The following is a 23,277-nucleotide window of genomic DNA, read 5'->3' on the forward strand; positions in this document are numbered from 1 at the left end:
AAGGTCACTTGGAGCCCCTTTCACCCCAGCAACTTGATCTTCATGATGCATGTGCTTGGTCCTTAGGGTAGAGCTGGAGGGGGATTTCCATCCTGGGCACCAGTGGGCCCAGGCCCTCTTCTGTAGGGAACTTAGAGCTTCCGAGCCTTTAGCTTCCTTCTGGAAGCTCACCTCACCTGACAGACAGTTCCTTCTAGGACAGGAAGTCCAGTGGTTTGCAGATGGCCAGGCCTGAGGAGACTCTGCCAGCCCTTCCTCAGGACGAAGGTAGGTGTCTCTCACATGTACAGGTAGAGCCGTTCTGAAGCTTGTGGCCATGAGGGAGTGGACAACCCATGGCTGAGGGATTCTGCTTGCATTCTGCCCACATCAATCCTGAGTTGCCTCCTCTCCTCACCCAGCATGGCACAGCGGCCAGGATGGTGGTGGGTAAGTGGGGATACCACAGTACTCCATCTTATTCATAGGGGGCCAGGAAGATGAAGGGACGCCCATCCTGTTGCCCAGCCCGAAGGGCAGCTGCTTCGACCATCCCCTGCACCAGGGGTTCCTCCATGCCACCCGGCGCTGCAGCAGTCCTACCTCAGCTCTAACACCTAAGGTGTCAAAGAAGCCCAAGGTGCATGCAGCCAGGGACATGTTCCCCATTGACTGGAGCCCGCCACCTGTAGAGTTCCTGAACCTGAGGGTACCACCAGCAGGCAGGGGAACCCCAGGCCTGAGGTGGGTTGATGCAGTGGAGCCTCACAGCCTAAGGACATGGGCCCACCAGCTGCCTGACAAGTTAGAGCAGGAGCCCCAGGACTCGGACCCCCAGGGGAATCTGGCCTCGCTGGAGGAGCCATTCTGGAACATGGCAGGCCCAAGCCAAAAGGCTGAAGTGATGGACACCCACACCTTGGTAAGCTGGTGGACTCCCCTTGGTCTCCTCTCCTTGCCACTCCTCCTCAGTCACCCCTGCCACTCCCTTTTTGGCCATTCTTCCTTGGCCATACCCCAGCTACTTTTCATTGGCCAGCTCCCTCTAACTATCCCTCATCAACTGCATACCCTCTCAACCTCTCCCCAGCCCTTGGACCCTTGTGACTGGGGTGCATCTCTCCCCATATTTCTGCTGCTAACCTCTGCTAACAGTTGGCTTGGGGTGGTGCCAAATTTGATGCTACTTTTGTATGGCATCAAGGCTTTTGTGCCTAAGGTTGAGGATATCCCCTTTGGGAAAGGGGGACCTTGGTGCCCCGGTCTAAGCTAGACCAGGCACAAAGACTCAGGCTGACTCTGGTACAGTGGATTGGAATGTCTAAATGGAAACTTTAATGATGAACTTTAACTTGGGTGGGAATAAACAGCTCTTCCTAGGTAGACTGGGAACAATTAGGGGCCCACGGATCCAGGAAATTTATTTTAAGAATAGGACTTAATTATTTGTTTTGCTTATTTTTTTCTTTTTAAATAGAGGTTACTCCTTCTTGTGGGAAACCTTTTTTTTTAAGACCTTATTTATTTGTCAGAGAGAGAGACAGAGCACAAGCAGAGGGAGCAGCAGGTGGAGGGAGAAGCAGGCTCCCCATTGAGCAAGGAGCCCAACTGAATCCCAGGACCCTGGGATCATGACCTGAGCCAAAGGCAGACATTTAACCGACTGAGCCACCCAGGTGTCCCTGGTCTTAAATATTTCAAATAGCCCAAGACTGACGATAATCCAAATGCCCACCACTAGGGAATTAATACATTATGTCCTAGTCCTACATTAGAGTACCCCGAAAAAAATTTTTTAACTTACTTATTTAGTATTGATATGGAATGACCCTGAAGACATTCTATTAATTGAGCAGAGCAAAGGGTAGAATAGGATTCATAGTTTACTACCATATGCTTTATGGGGAGGGGGAAATCTGTGTTGTATTACTGTTTGTTTGTCTGTGGATAAAATGTCTCCAAAAGCACACAGAGGAGTGAACACCTGTGGTCACCTGTGAGAAGGGACCTGGGTGGCTGGGGATGCTGGTGACGGGAGACATCTTACCGCATGCCTTTATGCTTCTCGAATTTTTAATCATGTAAAGGTATTGCTTATTCAGACACATAAACAAGATAAATAAAGGGCTTAATTGAGATTAACTGAGATTAATTTTATTCTTCTCGCCCCTTGTCTGTCTTTCTGTCTGCTATTCTCATGTTCCACTGCTCCAGTTCACCTCTGGGGCCTCAGAGAGCTATGTCAATAGCTTAGACTACTTACTGCAGGAGAAGCGGTGAGTGTGGGAGGAGGTCCTTTGTGGGGTCTGCATTCTGTGGGGTGGGCATTGATTTCGGGGGATTGTTCTCTAAGACTCCTATCACCTTCCCTTCAGGATCGAGCAGCCTACCACCCTCTTGCACAGCATGTCTCCAGGAGCGCAGAGCGCCATGTGTTCTCTGATCAATAATAAGCACATGGAATGGTAGTCAGGTTGAAGGGGGTCATCCCAAAGGCATAGAACCCCAGACGAGCAGGTCGTGAACCTTGGGTTGGTGTGGAGGAGAGACAGGGAGAATCCCTTTCTCTCTCCTGCCCAATTCATGCCCATGTGGGGCCTCTTGGCTCCTGTTCAAGTGTTCCATGAGAGAGAAGGGGAAAAGGCATGTGGCTTTGACCAAGGAGTACAGCCTGAGTATCGCCACGCCGGTGATGCGGGCAGGTAAACTCATCAGGGCACCCGGCACTGGGAGATTCTTGTTCTGCTGGGTCCCACACTGGGTATTTGGAGGAGATGGTGCGGCCCCACTCACCTGGACATTTATCCTAATGTTTCTAGTATTTCCCGTGCTGTGAGGTTGCTGTGGCGGGGCCTGGAATACTGGCACCTAGTTTAACCTGGGGGTCAGAAAGGGCTCCCCACAGGTATCCTTATCTTTGAACCTGGGAGAATTAGAAGATTGGTGGGGTGGGGGGACAGCATGGGTGACGACACATGTGAAGGTGGGTAAGACAGGTGTTCTGGTGGCTGACTAGAGCTGGAATTCCCAGTGCTGGGACCTGGGGGTTGGGGGCTGACAGAGCAGGCAGTGCAGCCAAGATGCAAACCGGGGCTGGGTCACTAGAGGCCTCATGAGCACAGGGTCGAGTTGGGAGAATTTTAAGTGGGTAGTATTGTGTTTCCCACTGTGTTGCAGAGATCGCTTAGGCCACATTATGGAGAATGGATGGGAGGGAGAAGAGCAGAAGTATGGTGAATGGTGATGGGGTGGGGCCCTGGGACGAGGGCAGTGGGGCTTTGATGAGTCTGCTGACCTGGGTGGCTGGGACTCTGGAACCTGTGTGGAAGAGAATTCAAACCTATGCATGTGGCTTCGGAGATGCTCAGGCACATTCAGCTGAAATCATTCAGTTGTCACTGGCGGGGAAGATTTCCAACTGCAGACAGTGACCTGGGCTGGAGGTGAAGTCTTTAAGAACTGAGGACTTTTGGGGCAACGCCAAGGCAGGCCCCTCGAGGGGCAGGGCAAGGGCTGGGGAGGCTCTCAGGCTGTTGAGGGGCCAAGGATCCGCAAGGCACAAGGTTGGACTCTGCCTGTTCAGGGATTTGATGTGGTTAGAGCAAGAAGGAGGTGAGGGAGTCAGGATTTCAGCAAGATGATGGTTGGCATGCAGGGCTGTGGTGGGGACTGGCCTCTGAGGCTGGAGACCGAAGGGTACGGCTGGAAAGGCAGGTCATGTGTGAGGGACTCTAGGAGCCATGAGCCTGGGGGCCTCCCCAGGTCAGTGTGGCCAGACCCTGGGAGGAGGAGAAGGGGCTAGGCACAGGCCTTGTTGTGTTAAAAAGTGGGCAAATACTAAACAAGGTACACAAAGGGAGGTTTGAAGTTGTGTGGTGAAAATCCCTATTCTTAGGCCTTGCCATGTTCATGGGGTCTGCAGCTCAGTGTCCAGGTCCCTTGACTGGGGACAGCACTGACCTCTGTTGTTGGCTCTCTGCTCCCTGCAGGGACCAGGCCCTGGAGCAGGAGCAAGAGCAGCTGCTTCTGCAGGACCGTCCCCAACTCAGCTTCTCGGATCTGGATGAAGATGATGTGCCTCTCACACCTGAGCACAGGTTGGGTATGGGCACGGGAGGGGCTAGGGCCTGGCCATTTTTCGGGGCGGAGGGGAGTCCCTGCCCCTGCCTCTCAAGGCAAAGGATTGAAGTGTTGACAGGCTTTCATTTTCAGACAGAGTTTCAGCCAGCAATTTGTATGTATTTGTAAGTTCTCAAGCTGCCTCCTTTTCTTAAAATGACATTCAAGAAAAGCCCTACATTCATTCTTTGATTACAGAAATATTGGATCACCTATTGTGTATCAGTGTCCAGTGTGGGCCTTTGAGGGCGCAAAGATAGGAAAACACAGCCTACTTGGCCCCAATTTTCCACCCAAATTTGTAGAACCGTGTCTCTTGGGGGAATAAATCTACAAAACCACAGTCTAAGATGAATCTGCCCTTAAAGGGGAGAATACGACTCTGTGACATTTTTCATTTTCCCCCATCTGGGGAAAAGAAGATGATGGCTTTTATCAGTGCTCTCACTGGGTGGGTGGGGAGGTATATGCCAGCCATGATCTAACTGGGCCACTGGCTCGAGGCAGGCAGTCTCATTTGCTCTGTAGTGTCTCAGAGATGCTGAGGGACCACAGCTGAATCCATCATGAGGGTCCCTGTTAGCCAATCCATGTATTCAGCTGGCCAGCCAGCTGGTCAGCCAGCAGACATCTACTGAATCCAACTTTGTACCAGGCTCTGTTACAGACTCTGCGGATACGGCAAAAACAAAACCAGACAGAAAGCTCTATACTCCTGCATGAAGAGAGGTGATAAGTGTTCAGGAGAAAGGATAAAGTGGAGGGGGGATAGGAGGAGTACAGAAGGCCTATGAGACTATGCAGGAGGGTCAGGGAAGACCTTGAGAAGCAGGTGGCTGGCTTCTAGCAGGAAACTGTAAAGGAGGTGAGAAGTAGCTCTGGGACCCTATAGGGGAGCATAAGGGCAGCTGTGGAAGGGAGGGCTGGGGAGAGAAGGTCAGGGAAGCCAAGAGTGGGCTCGATGCAGGAGCTCTTCCTCCGTGTGAGCTGATTGCCACTGCTCCACAGGATCCTCTGCCGCCATGTTGAGGATAAACTGGGGAGCCTGGGGCAGGGCAGAAGAAAGGAGACAGGGGCAAATGAGCCATGGTAGTCATCCTGAGAAGTAAGAGGCTGGGAGTGAGGGTGGGTGGTGAGGAGTAGGCACAGTCTGGATATATTTTTAGGGTAGAACTGACAGGATTTGTTGATGAGCTGGATGGAAGGTATGGGAGAAAGGGGAATCAAAGAGACCCCCCCAGGATTTGGGCCTGAGCAACTGGAAGGTGGGAGTTGTCTAATTAAACTAGAGAAGACTAAGGGACAAAGTCTGCACTGGGGGCACTTGTGAGGTCAAGAGTTCATTTGGGGGATCCCAGGGGCAAGACCAAATAGACTGTCTGGATCACCTCTTCTGGAGAGAGAGGCTCAGGAGTCACCACGTGACGTTTAAAGCTACGAACTGGATTAGATCACCCGGGAAGCAGGTATATAGAGAGAACAGGGGTCCAAGGAGGCAAAGTAGACATCATGGTGACCTTGACAAGAGCAGCTCTGGTGGATCACTGAGGGTGGCCCTGACTGGAACAGGCCCATAGGAGAACAGGAGGGGAGGTCGAAAGAGAAAAATGTGCAGAAGCTGAAGGGGGATTGGAGTCAGGTTAGATCTTTCTGTATATCTCCCTTTTCTCTCTTTTAATTGGGTCCTCTCTTGCTTCCTTCCCTCCCTCCATCAGGAACCAAGTGTGCTGGGGGGTGGGGGGGCAGGTACTGCAGGGGATGAGGTCACCTCAGCCATGCAGCTTAGGGTAGGTTGGTCAGCTTGCCCTGAATTGTCGGCCTGTCCAAGGTTCAATGTTTTTTCCTGTCAGCTTGAGTTAGGTTATTAAACATTGGTCTAAGCAGTGACAGGTCACGTTTTCTTGCACATTCTTAAGTTAGCATTCTTCTAATGAAGGAAATGTAGAGTCACAACCTACAGACTTCTTTGAAGCCTCCATCTTAGGACCCCCAGAGGGTTTATGTTGTTTTTGTTGCCCAGAGATGGTTGTAAACATCACCGTGGCTGGCTCTTTGCTTTTTTCCCCCAAGTTTTTCTGATAATCATCTCTGGACTCAATCAGGGATCAGCAAACTCTCTGTATTTGTAAACAATAAATATTTTAGGCTTTGAGGGCTGTCCAGTCTCTGTGGCAACAACCTCTCAGCTCTGCTGTTGTGACAGGGAAGCTCCAGTAGACAATATACAAGTGAATAAATATGCTTATGTTGCAGTATAACCTTGTTCACAGTAATGGGCAGGACTTGGCCACAGACTGTAGTTTGGTGACCCCCGGCCTTGGTTAGGAGGACCCCAGCCTCCTCACTGATACTTTCCACTGTGAACCTCTGTGGGTGTTCAGATTGGAACAGCCATCCCACAGAGGATGTGGGTCGGAAAGGGTGAGGCTGCGGCTGGGGGCCAGCCACCATCTGCCAGAGCAGTTGTTCGTGACCAGGAGTCACACACCCGCTGTGGATGCCCACCGTAGAAGAGACCCCCAAGCACCCAGAGCCCAGCATCCCCTCGTGCTCTAAGGATTGGCTTGCATCTTGAGTGGATGCCATCCTACGTTCTCTATTTCTTAAAGTTAAAAGACCTTATGTGTGCACTGAGGCAGGGGAGGGGGGAATTTTTCAGCCCTCACATCATCCTTTATCCTCACTTCAGGGCTGCACAGGAAGTTCCCAATTAGACATGGAAGAGTCATCTCAGAACTCTTAATAATGCATATACATTATATTTAGTCTCACAAAAGTCCCTTTGTATTATGGTTTGGGGGACCAGACTAAGACCCTCTTACAGATGAGCCCAATTCCTGTAAACTTTTAATAATTTGCAATTCTTCCTTAGTATAAGAGCAACAGAAGCCATAGAACCCCAAAAGCTGAAATGGCAAAGAGAGGAACAAAACAGAAAACTGTTCTCCTATTTGTGTGGTGGTTCACACAAGTTGCTTGCAAAAGTCTACAGGAGCAGAAGTCCCCTGTGTTTTCATGGCGTTTCCACACCCTGTGCCATTTAACCCTCCAAATAAGCTGGTGATGTGAGCCAGTGATGAACATTGGCCTCTTTCCTCAGGTTGGGGGCCAGAGGGAGGCAGATTTCATCCAGCCAGTGGTAGGCCGCCAGCTACACAGCTCAGCCTGCAGAGCCCGCTGCTTATGTCCGAGACCCCAACAGAAGCCCTGAGCATAGTTCCCCATCCGAGTCCTACATCCCAGGGCCCAGGCTGGGAACAGGAGGGGATGGCATACTTGTGGCTTGTTTCATTTGGCTGTCAAAGGTGCGTTCTGTTTCTATTGAATCAAGCAGAACACAGTTGTATGAAGTAAGCAGGAAAAGTCTCCTTGCTGCTGCCCCCAAATCCTATTCCCTAGGGATGACTCAAGCTCATAGCTGGCCATGTCAGTTATGTGGCGGGTGTTGCCCGTGTCTAAGAATGTGTATGTGCCTATGTCTGTGTGTATAACTACACCACACACACGCAAACACACGTACACACACCCTATTCTGAAACTTGCTATTTTTACCCACCAGGGCACTGTGGCCAGTCCTTCATGAAGCAGAGATTTGCTGTGTTCGTAGGAACTGTATTAAATGCCTCCCTTTTCCCCACTCCCTCCTAACAATTTTTACCCCTCCCAATAGAGTTGGAATGTATCCCTTCTTCTCTCTGTTCCTTTCCTGTCTGTGGGACCCAGCTCTGATCTACTGATCAGATACACAAGGCAGGGCAAAGCCTGGGCATCCGGAGATCCCTGGGGAGTCCTCGTGATCACAAGAGCTCACAGACTGGTGCCCCAGTAGAAGCATCCCTGCTCCTTCCTTGTGTGGATGCCCTCCCTGACCCGGGCCACACCTGAAGCTTCTCTCCTCCGCCCCTGGCCGTGCCTGTGTAGGCAGTTTTGTGGTCAGCCCACTTGCCGAAGGCTATTGTGGTGATTTGTTTACCCTTCCCCTAGGCATGCGATGGCTGCCCACGCCTGACTCATCCTTCAGCACCTGGCACCCACATATCGTGGGTGCCCAGTGAAAGTTTGAGCTGAACAAAGGGAATGGGCAGCACTGGGTCTGGGAGCAGGACTTCTGGCTCCTGGGCTAAAAAAGCCCAGAGTAAGGGGCTGGGATGCAGGACCAAGAGTGGGATGGGGAAGAGCTCCTGAGTCAGCATCTTGCAGGCCAGGCTCCTTCTTTACCAGCAGGTGGCGCTGTCCTCCCCAGTCTTCTCCCCACCAGGCAACGGTCACTAAAGCAGGAGGCACCATCTGGCTTTCCCTGGCGTCCTTCTGGGCTGCAGACCAGGTGCAGGTGTTGACTCTCGCCTTTCCGGCTCCTTGCTTTGCCAGGATGCTGGTGGAGAAGTTCTCCGTGTCACCGCAGGTCATCCCTCTGGTGCACCCTGGGGAGATGGTGTTTCTACCCAGGCATCAGTCCCTGCCCTGCATCCTGGACCATTCACAGCTCAAGCCACGGAGCCACCTGGAAGAACGGTTCCTCAGGTAAATGTCAGCATGGGATGGCCAGGCCCTGTCCCTTCTGGAGCCCAAGGATAAGGGCTGGCCCCAGTGAGGAAACTCAAGGCTGTGCTTGAGTCAGGTGGGACATGTCAGTTTTCAGGATTATAGATGAAATAGTCTCACATGTCGACTTACCATATTTAATTTAGTGATTTAGATGCACTTACTTTAAAAAAAGCCCTACATTGCAGCAAATATCAGGTCGCTTGTGTATTTATATATTCATAGCGCCTTTTCCTCCCCCACACCCTGGGAGCATAGAACTCTAGTCAGACTCACCATACATGCCTCTGGGGTGATGTCTCTGCCGACACTGGAGCCACTTTCTGGGCCATCCAGCAGTTTTACAGCACACATCATCGTCATTTCCATCTGCTCATTGGAGACAACACCCTTCCATCGATGTGTGATGCTAGCAGTGAAAAGTCCGTCCCCAGCCCCAAGTGCACACTGTAACATTAGGACAGCTGCCCTGTCACACTCCTCCATGGAAGGAAATTTACGTTCGTTATCACACAGCCATGGGTTCTGTTGCTTTTTAAGGGGATTTTAAAAGCTTGACCACAGCCACATCCAATACTTGCAGTTGGGAGTTCATCTATCTAAGAACAAGAGAGAAAGCCCACAGGACTCAGGGCAGCTATCCACTCGTGCTCCTGAGGCCAAACCCTGCTGGGCATTGGTGGCCAAAAGGGATGGGGAGGAGGCCACTGGGCCCACACCAGACGGTAGGGAGCCCAGAAGCTGAGCTGTCCGTGGTCTCTTGAAAGCAGGAGTCTTGTCTTTTCCAGCTCTTCAGGGTTTCCTTATATCTGTTTCACTAATTCTAAAGCCATCTGATTGTCACAGGAAGTTTCAAGTATACATAGAATAGTGTAATGATTCCCCATACAGTTATCACTCAGCTTCGGCAATCAACTCTAAGGCAATCCTGTTCCGTCTCTACCTCTGCCCACTAACATTATCCCCTCAGGATTATTTTTAAGCAAATCCCAGGCACATATAATTGAATCAGTAAGTACTTCACTGTGTGTCTCTAAAAGATAGGGCTCTATCTTTAGATAGAACTTAAATGCCATTATTACACCTAAAAAGTCCAAATCCTTCAGAGCACTGATATCAGTCGGTGTTCAGCTTTCCTCAGCCATCTTCTAAATGTGTCTTATATGTTGTGCAATGAAGAGCTCAACAAGGCCCTAACGTCGCCATTGGTCATGACGTGAATGCTGAGAGAATATTGCCTAGCACGAGGCCTCAACACCTTTAGCCATTCTCCACAGCATATATGTTACTTCTGACCTTCCTCCTTTATAAACGTAGTGGTAGAGAACAACTTCATACCCAGAGCTTTGTCTGGAGCGTAGCCCCGGAAGCAATACGAGGTGACTGGACCTGAGCATCTGCATATCGGTAAAGGCCGACGTCACCACGCTGAGAAGGTGTCTCATAAAGGGACGATGAAAGGGGGGAAAAGAAGCAAGAAGGGTTGAAGGGAAAAGAAGGATAGCCACACTGAAGAGGAGGGGCGGGGAAGGAACAGGAGAGAGGAGAGGAGAGAGGAAGGCATCTTGCAGTGCTGCTTCGCTGCCTTGGCCAGCCATGGTCTGTGTGACAGCAGGTTTCCTGTCCCAGACTGGACAGGCAGCAGGAAGTATTTGACAGACAAGAGGGCCCATGTGGCAGTGACCGGGGGACTGAGCAGCCCTGCCAAATGGGGCCAGGTGGCCGGCCAGCTTCCCCAGAGTGAGGAATTCAGACCCTCCTCCCTCAAGTATGCTAATGAGGCACTGGAGAGGCGGCCTGGCCAGCCCTGGGAGCCCAAGGCCTTTCTGGAGGAATGCCCACCGCCTTCCACATGGTCCGGTCAGAGGGCCCCTGCTATGCAGTGGGTAAGGGCCACTTCCTGAAGGTCACCACTTAGCCTTGGGGTCACTCTTATTTCCTGTTTATGCCAAGGACCACAAACCCAGACACAAGAGAGGAAAATTACCCCGTTGTGTTCAGCCGGAAGCATGAAAATGAAGGGAAAATAAAAAGTTACTTGATCTCTCAAGAGGCAGTATGGTTCAGTGTTTTGCTGTGCAAAAAGTTGACACTTGGAGGTTACAGGTAACTTTTATTTTCCTTATTATATTCTGTATTTTATGAACACGTCTCATTTTTACCATTAGAAGTTTTAGGGGGGAAAAGTGAATGCGAGTTTTAAAAACCACCTCTTGAAAGAGATCCATGCCTCCTTACCCATCTGTGAAGAGGGGTATCAGTACAAAGTGGGCACTCTTGGCACGGCGGGGCACAGGGCAGCTGCAGGAGTCCTTGTCCTCACCGGGCAGCACCTACCTAGGTTTCCATGCAAGAACGCATCTCCTGGAGCCCGGAGCCCCAGGATCGGAGATGGCCTGGCCGGTCTGCTCACATTCATCACCCAGCTGGATGTGTGACCTCAGATCAGTTCCCTGGAACCAAAGTCACGTGCCTTTACAACAGAAGTTGGTATCAGGGGCTGAACTTTTTCCTCCCTTGACAGCTGTTCAAAAGGAAATCCGATTCCCCTGCGTGAAGTGTTGGGACCTATGCCCACATGCAGCTCTGAGGCCAGAGCTGTCTCCCCAGGAAGGGTGGACATTGCCCGCTGAATGATTCATGGTCTTCCCTGGGTCCCCACAGAGCACGCTGGAAGGGGGTGGGGGGCTGTCCACCTCACTGTTCCAGTGAGGTGCTCATTGTGTATGCTCAGGGAGCCCTTCCTCCAGGAAACGTCTTGGCAGGAGGAGGCGGGTGGCACTGAGCTGTGTGTGTGTCCGTGTGCTTGTACACTGGGTCTCCCTGAGGCCAGCTCCCAGCTTCTGTTTTGCCAGGACCTCTTCCTCTTCCTGGTGTTGCTGGCAGGCAGGTCTGAGGACCTGGGAGGTGGGGGGAGTGGGGGGTTCCCGTGGGGCCAATCAAACGGTCTCTGCCTTCATGCAGGACGGGAATCAAACATGAGCTAGCAGAAGGCAAAGGCAGAATTTGGTGAAGATGTGTAGAGAGAGACACAGAGCGTCCGGACAAGTGGGAAAGGAAAAGAGCAGGAGCCTCGTCTTTGTTTGGGGGTCTGAGGTTTTTACTGAGGATGGTGGTCTGATGTGTATGTCCCCTCAGATATCCAAAGATGAGAGCCCCGGGGGTTACTCCTTGGAATCAGGGGGTCTTGGCATCCAGATGTCTCGTCAATGGTCTGATATATGCATGTGATGGCTTCCTCTCATCCCTCTCACCTGGTCCTTCCTTAGGGGTTATTCTAGAGAATCATTGATTCCTTGTCCCTTACAAAGAAGTTGTAACCTATTGACATTACCAGGAATGTGTAAAGTGAGGTGAGGGGTGCAGGTTCTAGCAAGAACAGAAACAGGATAAGAAGCAAAAAAAAAAATAGCTTTTTTTTTCTCCTTTTTTTCTTCTTCTTTTTTTTTTTCTTCTTTTTTTCTGGGGTCCCTTCTGTTTCTCTGTCTCACTGGCACAATGGGGTTGAAGCCCCAGGTGAAATAAATCCATCAGTTACAGAGTGTGGATGGACCAGAGCGCCCAGCTGGTCCAACTGTCCCCCCAAAATAAAGAGCCAACAGAAGCACCCTGCTGGGGCGTTGCTGGGATCCCTGGACTTCTGACCCGAAGGGTGCTCACTCATTTTTAAACAAAAGAAAGAGAGAAAAAGAGGAGGAATGGGGATGGAAACTCTGACCATTATTCCGTTCTATTCTCCTTTGGCATTTTACTTAAACTTGCTCTTGAGGAACTTGGCAAAGACACAGAAACTGATACTGTATAAATAACTACACTTGGTGCTTATCCCTCTGCCATCGCTTGGGATTCCCAAGGCATTTGGATCCTTTGCCCTCCAGGACTGCTGCCCAGAAAATACATGAAGATAGAGAGCCTAGAGGAATGTTGACTTGGGCATTATCAGGAACATACGGTCCAGGTAGAAGGTGCCAGCTCGGCCCAGGAGCCCAACCTGCTGACCCAAGCTGACTTGTGTTTTGTTCGATTCCCCTTTGGGACTAATCCCCCTCTCAATTTCCACCATCCCCCTCTTATTGCCTTCAGCTCCTGTAGCCTTCTGTCTTTGCCACGGGGTCTGAGGGTTAGCAGTATTCTTGACTGTGGCTGTGTCTCATCCCAGATGGGAACCTCTTTTACTGGGATCCTCAGGGCTGACAGCTGGGACTTCTCATCCAGCCAGGCCTGCATGGCATCTGCTGCCCAGGAGGCCCCATCCCTCCCCTTCTCACTCCGGGGTCTTCTGACATTCTCAGGATGACTTTGGACTTAGCATTGGCTTTGCAAAAGGCAGAGTCACCCATTTGGACCCGGTGTCCACATTCTTGGTTTGTGGACATGCCGTGGGTTTTTGCAAACTTAACAAGTGATTCTGTAACCCAAGGGTTTTGAGTTTTCAGTACACACTCCTACTTTGCCAACCCTTTTCCTCCAGGCTTCCCTTCCTGCCGCAGATCAGGACAGTAGCTGCAGTCAGCCTTGTCCCTTGCACTGAAGGGGAGAAGGCTCGTGGTTCCATTGAGATGAAGCAGCATTCCCCTCCTGGAGCATGCACACTGGGCTTGGGGTCCAGCAGCCTGCAGAGATTCCTTGCATCTCATGGAGCTCTAAGCTCAGAATTCCTTGAAAGCCATTCGCTTCAAGGCACAGCTGGGCTGCCCTTCTGCCTATCTCTTGCTCCTTGCCTTACCGGCTAACCCTCACTGGGCAGCAGAGAACTTGAAGGCAGACTGATCTTTTCTCTGGCAGAAACTGTGCTGCGAGACTGGCATAGCCCAAAGGAGACATTGTAAACCGAAGGGTATTTCTCCCTCAGAGCAGCATTTGGAAATGTGTTGATCCGAGCCAACAGGGGTTTGTACAATCAGTTCTCCTACTGAGAAACTAGAGAGGTGCCCCCCTGAGCAGAATGCCAGAGCCAGAGTCTCCTTAGAGTCCCTGGGGCACCAGCCTCCTTGCCACGTGGCCTCCAGCCAAGGCCTGCCAATCTGTGAGGTCTTCTAGGCATTGTCTGCTGGGGTATTGTCTGCACTCGGGGTGCAGGGCTCGAACTGCACATGCATTGCAGGGTCGGGCCCTGAAAGTGTCCGGGTGACAGAGCACGTGAATTAGAGCAGAGTGTGCCAACAGCCCTGGGGTGCACACGTGTTCGTATGTACAAATAAAGGTCTGTTTGAGAGTGGTCAGCTTCACAGACCTAGGAACAAAGCCGCTTTCTCCTCTGAACTTAAATAATTTGGAAAAAAAATATATACAATTTGTAAATTGCCTGGACATAATCAAGGAGACAGCAGCTTGGCTCAGAGGAGAATCTTTGTTTTGGAGCATTCTGTTCCTGGCAGATTAAAATGTGTCCTTTTTAAAAGAGAAGAAGAGGCTGGGCCAACCGAAGAAATTTCTATCTAGAGTCATGACTTTAAATGCTGTCTGAAATATTCTTTGCTTGGATTTGGCCATGAAAAAAAGAAGGACGGACCTGAAATTCCTTTTTTCATTTCCTAGAATCCTATTCATTGCCTTAGGAGCATCATGTAGAGCAAGAGAGCAGAGGAGAAGCAGCCTGCCCCAAACCCAGCCTCTCTGAGGGTCACCAGGAAGGGTGACACAGTCCAGCCAGCCCTTCTGAAGTGACTTCTGAAACACCTTGCCCCAAAGGCCCTATGACCACATGAAATACTTCAACTCCTTTTACAGGGCTGTGGGATCCTTTCTGCCCAGACAGTCTGTGGGGTGGCAAGAGTACTCAAAGCTAGGCTCCTCTCCACACTGGCCCTTTGAGTCTGGGAGCTCCCGGTAGCAAGGAGAGGCCCCCTAGGGTCCTGCGGTAAGGGAAAGCGCAGGGTAGGAGCACAGGTGGGAGGTGAGTCTCAGTGCCATCATCTCCTCTTGACTCGGCCCCTCCCGTGGTTTCTGAAGAACCCTCCATGGCACCCTTGTTTGTTCTTTCCTTCCCCGAATGGCTCTGTCTTGGGCCCCTTTCTGTTATTTTCCCATCTTCTCAGATGTCCTTTGTTTCGGAAAAACACAAGATGGGGCAGAAATGCTCTGTGTAACCAGAGCTCAGACGCCGGCCCCACGTGGGCCCCGCTGGTAATTCTGCCTGCCTGGGAGCCGCCCAGGGCCCTGGGCTAAGGGCCGTGACTCCTGGGTTCCCTCCTCACCTCCACAGGGGTCCTTTCTACAACCTCGGTAAATACCTTCCTTTCCCCCTCCCCCACAGGAAAAAGGACAAAAAACGTCCCTTCCCCTCTTGTGCTTCGAACACTGAGCCACGTTCAGGAAGGTCAAATGACTCCAGTGATGGCATGGGTGTGGGTGGTTTTTCCTTCTGACAGCTCCTGGCATCGGAGCTCGAAGCGTTTGTGTCCCTAGTGATTCTGGGGTCAGGTGAGGATGCAATATGGGATCCCCACACCCCCCGCCCCCCGTGGCTTCCTCAGACAGGCGTGTTGAGGAAAGGCTGCCAGGCTGCCTGCATGGAGGGCCTCCCACCTACCCTGACCTCAATCCTCTGCCTCCGCAGCTGCCCGCCCGCCCAGCAGCTCTCCTTCCTGCGCATGGGCCTCCTGAGCAACCTCTACTTGCACACCCCCGACTGCCCAGTGGCCCTGCTCCGGTGGCTCTTCCAGGTGAGGAGCACAGACCTGCCACTAGGTGGCGGGAGCACGCTGGCCGAAGAGCCTGGGCAGGAGTGGGTGGGGTGGGGGGATGGGCATGTCCCTCTTCTGGCCTTGGGTGCTGCCGGGTGTGTCCCAGCGGGGGCAAGAGGTTCGAGGGAGGCAGCCTAGGATGTCCCCCGTCATCACAGAGTCCCGGGGCCAGCCTGTGGTCTCCATCCACTCACCACCAGAGCCTGGGCCTCACCAGGTATCGCCTGTAACCCACAGAGCCCTCTGTGACTCCTGGTTACTCAACAGGAGCTTCCATTGTGTCCACGCTGCCCCAAGTCCCAGGTCCGGGCCCTGCAGCACCCTTAGAAGGGTGAGGGCCCTTGTGCGTTCACAGCTGGGTGTGTGCTCAGGTGTTTGAGCATTTCCCCCTCTCGGTGGAGTTGTAGGATGCCTGGAAAAGTCTAGAACAGCTACTCTGTGTCTACCCCTTTCTCCTCCTCTGGCTGCTGAAACGTTTTGCCTTGAGGTAACATGCCCAAGGCTTAAAACCTCCACCCTGAGAAAGACAGAAGCCGGCAGGAATAGCCCAGGGACAGGACCACCTGCTGTCATCTGAATGCAATGTGTGAGGATGCTGGCCTTGGCCCCTACCCAGAGCCATCACTGCCTGGGGATGGGCAGGTCACAAGCTCCAGCTGGTCTCTTCCTGCCAGTTGGGGCCTGGACCCCAGCTGTAAATTAGAGCCACCATGCAGGGTGGGTTGTTTAGGAACTCCCCAGCCTGGGTGGACTGGCTGGCTGCCTTCCAGAAAAGGCCCCCCTACTCTCTCCTCTCCCTTCTGGGATCCTTCCCAGCATGCCCCTCCCTGCCTCAGAGGAAAAAGACACCCTCAGCTCCTGGGGCCCAAGAGTGTGGCTGCTACCCTCCCCCAGGCCCAATGGGACAGGCAGAAGGGAACAGGGAACAGTGTTGCCATTCTTCTCTGCCCCTAGTCAGTGCAGTTTCTCTCTGTTCCTTGCACAGTATATGGCCAAATGCACAATCAGGCATTGGGAGGCACAAAGAGCCCATCTGAGATGTGGCCCACAGAGGGTCCTTGTGTGACCCTGACACTACATGAAGTGCCTTCCCTGTCAGTCTGCCCGGGGAGGAGCGGGTGAGCCCTGCCCAGCTCTTCTCCCAACTCGGTGACCTCTGCAGGGGGCCATAGAACAGAAAACCTAGCCCCAAGGCCAGATAGACACTAGCTGTGAGTTCGAGCTCTGCCCTGTTCTACTCTGTGACCCTGGATGAGTTATTTAATGTCCCCTCTTTGACTCAGTTTCTTACTCTGTAAAGTGGGACTCACTCTCCCAGGTGACAACTAAGTGAGAAATTCCTGTGACCTGCCTTGTCCTTATGGGTCCTACCACAGCTCTGCCCAGGGCCTGGACGTCATTAGGAAGGGATGATGTTAGTGCAATGGCTCTGGTTCTCCATCTTCAGGAAGGAGAAACAAAAGCTCTCCCTAACCCAATGGCTGAAGCCAGATAAGTGAAAAGGGTGCCCTTGGCCTTGAGAGCGTTCTGGGCAAGACTCTGCCCAACAGCTTCATCTCCGGAAGGGGAGGGAGGAGCACGGCAGCTGAGGTCTTACAGGCCTTAGCAGGATGGACTCTGCTATTTCACTTTGGAGGTTTTGCCTGTTAGAACAGATATTCCTATAGAAACAGTAGCATTCATTCATTCATTCTCAGGCTCGGGTTGAGTTCCTGCTACTTAGTAAGCTCTATGGATAGAAAGATCTTGGAAATGGTGTCCCAGAATATGGCCATGGTGCTCAGCCTTCTTCAGAACCTCACATTGTGACTGAGGAGTAGGGCTAGGAGAAGGCAGAAATCCTTGGGGGCTCCCTGAAGCCGTTGGTGGGATTCTCCTAAAGATGCAGGGGTGGTTCCTGGAATCCAGGGGTAGGGGTATGGCTGGGCTTCAGGAAAAGCTGGAACCACAATGGGGAAGGTTTAGGGTCCCAAGACGGGCTTCAGTTTCTCTCTACTCGCCAGGCTCCATGACCAAGTTAATTCGCAGGAAGGAGTCTTGTTGATCCAGTAAAGGTTTAGTGACAACTCCCTTCCCCAGTCCAAGCAAACGCAGCTAGGTGTGTAGGGTCATGGGGCTGCTGGGGGCTCATATATGTGCCTGGGGTTGATTTGAGAGCTAGGGGATGGGTGAGCTAGGCAGATTTCTCCAACCCCACTCATTCAACTGTTTTTTTGGAAAAGGACATCCTGTGTTCCCATGGAGACTAAATCCTGCTTCCCACCACCCTCCCTCCTAGTGGAGTGTGTGGTGGCCACTGGGTGAATAGCTTTGGCCTTAATGCTCATGAATTCCTAAGCTGGTCACTGAAACCTTAGTGTATAATTGGAGGAAGGTGAGGCTTGCTGGGGAAGGTGAACAGAAGCAGGTAGCATATGCTGTCAGTGAATGTATATTCTTGTTGGGAAATGGTAGGTATGTAGAAGTTACAAGAAGCTATGAGAAGAAGAGGAAAGCAGAGTTCTGGCTATCATAGGCCCAGATCCTTGAGACAATGACTCTGAGATGTGGTTTCCCTGAGGTTCCCTGGGGAGGGTTCCCATAAGCCACACTTCCTGCAGAGTGAGAGTTGCTGGGAGAAGGGGAAGCCAAATGGCAGGGCAGATTCAACAGGCTACAGCCAGTTCTGCAGATGCTCTGGAAATGGGGTGACTTTAGAGTTGCTCCATTTGAGGCAAGGGGTCCAGGCCTTTGGATTCCAGTACCAATGGGGCCAGATAGCAGACTAAGGCTGCACTTGGAAAGGGAGTGTAACCTCAAGTGAGGCTCCCTTACTGCAAGGCCATTGCCCAGAGAGGGACTTGGCTCAGGGCTCTCATCAAGCAACAACCCCAGCCCCTGGAGATGAGAGCTTCAGGCCTAAAGAGGGGATGTGCCCAGAGAGTCCCCCACAGCAGGCTTTGCTCTGCACTCTCAGAAGGATGGTATAATATGCAGCATGACTGACCATGGCAGGAAGAGGGCCACCAAGGCGCTGCCCCGTCTCTAAGGCCTGGCCTCATCGGTGTGTCCCCAGGCTGGATGGACTTTTGGGTGTGGGGTGCTGTCCCATTGTTCATCTCCACATCATGTTCTCTCCACATTCCAAATCCTCACTTGATGACCCTCAGACTCAAGGAGCATTCAGGTAAAGATCCCAGTGAGTCAGATTGGTGACCTGCCCCCCAACACCAGGTTATTTGAGGGTTGGTACTCAGTACCAACTTCTTCCCAGAGCATGGCCTAAGATGATTGTAAGTTAAGGCAATGACCTGGAAATGATGTAAGGATCATGGACAGTAGCTGGCTTGTCATTGTCCAGCTGAGTGTACTTTCTGCTTTGGAGCTGTGTCTCTTCCTCACACTAGTAACTGCCCTGGAGGGGCATGGCTGTGGCCACAGGGCATGAGGGGTAGAAAGACGAAAACTCTCACACAAGGAGGTGGACAGAGTAGGAGATTTCAAGTCACAGAGGCCTGGGATTGAATCCTGGCTTTGCTCCTTACTGGCTATGTGTCCCTAGGAAGCTGCTTGAGCCCTCTGAGTGTGATTTCCTCACCTGTAATATGTCAGTAATGGCAAGATCCTTCTACCACGTGGACTTGTGAGGGTTAAATGGGATTTATTTAATACAGAGTAGTAAAGGTTTACTACCTTTATACCATACTGCTATTATACCAGCTAACCTAAATGGCATTTTTTTTGTTTTTGTTTTTGTTTTTCTTCTAGCTGTTGACGTGGCCTCCAGAAACTTCTTCGGGAGCCTTCAGTCTCCTTTGGGATCTCAGCGTGGATGGGCTCTTCCATCTGTCTGGTCAGTACTAGGGAGCAGGGTGGAGACTTGAGCCCTGAGTAACCCAAGCCCGAGAGCCTGCGTAGTACACAGCTCTCAGCAGCCGTGGAGCCCAGCATGCAGGAGAGGTGCTGATGGGGACTTTGCGTCACCACGGCACGGAGACATCAGGCCATCTTTGGCTCTGCCTCCAGCATTAGTAAAAAGCTGAGCCAACAGGCTCCTTGGCACCTTGATCTGGCTTCAGATCCATGTCACTGTGGCCAAGTCCAGGCTGACCTCACAGACTCTTGGGATCCCAGAACAGTCTGGAAGTTGTGTTTTCTGGATTTAAGGGGACAGCTTGCCTCTGAGTTCTTCCTGAGAGTCCCAGTTTGCTTGCAGCTGGGGGGTGCGGTGGAGGGGTATTTCAGGAACATCTGCATCAACTCAGGGAAGCTCCTCAAGCTGGAGTCACAAAGGGGAAGAGCCTTGACGCTATGCCCCCACTGGCAGTCCCCCTTGGCTCCTAGGACATCAGAGGAGCCCCTTAAGTTTGGTCTGGGCAAAAATGAAAGCCTTGAGTCTATACCTTGGTCCTGGCATCGAAGGGGTGATTTAAGTCATCTTTATACTTGAGGATGTTCAAAGCTCCACAGAGCAATCAATTTTCCCTTTAGTGGCGGCACCTTCCCAGGCTGTCCTCATTTGGTATCTGAACCTAGACACTTTGGCACCAAAAAATATCATGTAGCCAGCAGAAAGGTGCTTACAGCAGACTGGGAAAGGGATTCACAGGCATCTAGACCCCACCTTTGCCCACAACTTCAGTCTGCCCACACTCCCACTAAAACGCAAAAGCACGTATGTAGCTCAGAAGGCCAGAGTTAGAGACCTGCAATGCACCCTCAAGCTCCCCCCCAACCCCGCCCCAACCAGCCCTTCAGACTTCTGCTTTTGTGCCTCTTGTACTTCAGGAGTTGGCTGAGTGGAGGCCCATCTGTCAAATGAGAGCATTCCAGACTCCTCCTGCTCCCCCCTCCCACACCCTTTACCCCTGATCTGTATGCCGGGACCCTTGCAACTGAAGTCTGAATAGCACCAATCCCGGCATCCCCATCCTTTTCATAACCTCTGCCCCTGCAGCCTGGGCTGCCCTTTCTTGAGCGTCTAGGGCCTCCTCTGCGGCATGCCTGCCCTTTGGGGGAACAGAGGCCTTCCTTGTCTTGCTCTTCTCCTCTGTGCAGTGGTATGTGTCTCCTCCCGCAGGGGCAGAGGGGACATCCCACTCTTCTTTACTTCTTGCCACATTGTCCCTTATTTGCCTTCTGTCGGGAGGGGCAGGGACCTGCTCTGGAGTTCCCAGCCGGTTCAGCTCTGGCTCGCATCACCTGCAAGCCCAGCCTAGGCTTCTCTTTCTCTCCCACTGGAATAGAGACTGGCCTAGAGAATTCCATCCCCAAGGTCAGGATCTTGACTGATTTGGGGAAAGTCAAAGGCCAGGTCTGCAAACGAACCGAAAGAAGGGACTTAAACATATTTGTACACCCACATTCAAAGTAGCATTAGTCACGATAGCCAAAAGTTGGAAGTAACCCAAATGTCACTGAAAGATGAGTGAATAAACAAAACATGATATACACATGCAGTGGGATATTGTTTAGTGTTAAAAAGAAGGGAAATTCTAAAAAAAAAAAGGAAATTCTGACACATGTTACAATGTGGATGACCTTTGAGGACCTTACAGTAAATGAACAAGCCAGGCACAAAAGGACAAACACTTTCCACTTATCAGAAATACCTACGGGCGTCAAATTCGTAGAGGCAGAAGGGTAGAATGGATGGAGAGTTCATGTTTAATGGGTGCAGAGGATGAGATAGTTCTGGAGATGGACGGCGGAGATAGCCGCCCAACAGTGGGAGTGTACTTAACACAACTGAGCTGTACACTTCCAAATGATTCAGATGGAAAACTTTATGTTACTTGTTTTTTGTTTTTGTTTTACCAAAATTAAAAACAAGTTTAGAGACAAGAACTAGGTACCATCAGAGAGTCTAGCAAAAGGGGTAACTAAAAATCAGCCACCAGTTCAAGAAGCATGTGCAAGGTGAAGTTAGAGCAAGGATTGATATAAAAGGAAGTCCTGCTACTCAGGATTTGTTAGCAACTTGAGTTGCTCCGCAGGACCCCATCCTCTGTGGGACACAGCCCCCCGGGGCCAGAGCCTTGAGCTGCCTTCCCTCCCATTGGGACTATGATCACTGTAATGTGTTTTCAGGTTGCCTGGCCTTTCGGAGATTTGCATGTGTATTCATTTCCATCCTTTCCTGGATGGGGAAGGTTTTAGAATATTACCTGTATCCCAATATGCCTCCCAAGTAAAGGGATTGCCGAGGCAGGCTGAGGCTTCAGAGTGGACTTTTACAGGTGTACTCCAGGTCACCAGGGCTGAGGGCTGAACAGAGTTCAGGTCCAGGGGTCACTGAAGTTTTGGGGTAAGGTGGATACTATTGTCCTAGTTTGAGAAGAAGCACAAGTCACTGGTTAAAAGCTCCTTGGTGGGATGCCTGGGTGGCGCAGTTGGTTGGACGACTGCCTTCAGCTCAGGTCATGATCCCGGAATCCTGGGATCGAGTCCCACATCAGGCTCCCAGCTCCATGGGGAGTCTGCTTCTCCCTCTGACCTTCTCCTTGCTCATGCTCTTTCTCACTGTCTGTCTCTCAAATGAATAAATAAAATCTTAAAAAAAAAAAAAAAAAAGCTCCTTGGTAAGCTTGGAGAATGGGATATTTCAGAACACTGACATTTTTCACTGCAGGGACTTTTCTTATTTAGAAAAGATGCATTGAGTGTGTCCTGTATTCGGTACTTTGCTAGATGGCAGAGGGAGATTCAGGGATGAATAGGGTGTGGTTCCCGCCCTCAGAAGGATGATGGCCAAGTGAGAGGGGACGGAATGCACAATTATGACAGGAGACGGACACAGCCACAAAACTATGGGAATTCCAAGGAGAGGAAGATTACTTCTAGCCAGGTGGGGTTGAGGGTGCAGGGAAGCTGGAGACAGGGAGGGCTTTGTAGGAGAGAAGACAATTGATTCATCTCTCCAGAGATGTATAAAGCAGGGATTGTAAACTCATTGGCCTGTGGGGACCAAGCAAGTCTATGACTAGAAAGGTCTTACCCTAAGAGGCTAGTAAGTCTGGTCTTGCCAGATCTCTGTTTTCAAGAGAAGCTGTGTTTTAGTTAAGATGTACTTTTACTGTAAACAACAATTAAGAGAATTAAATACCCAATTAAGAGAAGTTTATTATCTCACATGACAAGAAATCCAGAGGTGAGGGGTTCTATGGTATATTAGCAGATCTGCAGTATCAGGGCTCTGGCTTAGCTTCTGTGTCTCCCTTCTCACTACTACTCCTCAAGGTTGCAAAATGGCTGCCATAGCTCCAAGTATCATCATGTTCTCCTGACACAGCAGTTCAAGGCAGAAAGAAGGGTAGAGGAGATGAGGTCACTCCTTTTCTCTTTTTACCAGGACACTCCATTTTGTCTCATTAGGCAGAACTGGGTCACAGACTTTAGAGCTAGACACTTGCCATGTTTTCTGACTGTGTGGTGCCCTTGAACACCTTGCTATGTTTGAAGAATTTTTAGCCTCATGATCCTACACCCCTCCAGGGTAGAATCCTGGAGACTTACTCTTCCGGCCTCCTTTCAAAATTTGAATTTTTGGTTTTGGAATTTCCAGTTAGTTCTGTATAATTTTTATTTTATTTTATTTTTTTTACAGTTTCTATTTCTCTACTGGGATTTCTCATTTGTTCATTCAATATAAGCATCTTTTCATTTATCACTTTGAGCATAGCTATAATAGCTGCTCTAAAATCCTGGTCTGTAATTATAACATCTGGATCATCCAGTTCATTAACATGGAAAATTAAGTATGAAAATGAACATTTGTTTAGAATGAGTAGAGAAATCATACTAAATACTTACCTTGGAATGTTCAGGTCCCATTCTCCTGGATATCTTTAAGGTATTTTCCAGAAATGTTCACATAGAAATGCCCACTGATTGTAGCTTGGCTTCCCTTTCTAACCTAGAACATTCACAGGGGGCCGTGCAAGGGAGGGCTCCAGCACTTAAGCTACATTAA

The 23,277-nt window shown here is 50.9% G+C and overlaps 1 protein-coding gene across 1 annotated transcript in view; it reads left to right on the plus strand.

The window, feature by feature from the left end:
• The first annotated feature begins 473 nt into the window (after positions 1-473).
• Positions 474-23,277, plus strand: part of FAM178B (family with sequence similarity 178 member B) — an 86,840-nt gene continuing 64,036 nt past the window's right edge. Inside the window, exons 1-6 of the mRNA XM_082746874.1 lie at positions 474-901; positions 2,194-2,255; positions 3,969-4,076; positions 8,467-8,619; positions 15,200-15,305; positions 19,074-19,158. Coding sequence (XP_082603000.1) covers positions 638-901; positions 2,194-2,255; positions 3,969-4,076; positions 8,467-8,619; positions 15,200-15,305; positions 19,074-19,158 — 778 coding nt within the window. The 5' untranslated portion in view covers positions 474-637. The remainder of the gene's footprint in view (positions 902-2,193; positions 2,256-3,968; positions 4,077-8,466; positions 8,620-15,199; positions 15,306-19,073; positions 19,159-23,277) is intronic.

Source organism: Mustela nivalis (genome assembly GCF_964662115.1).
Source record: "Mustela nivalis genome assembly, chromosome: 8".
In the NCBI taxonomy this organism is placed as follows: Eukaryota; Metazoa; Chordata; class Mammalia; order Carnivora; family Mustelidae; genus Mustela; species Mustela nivalis.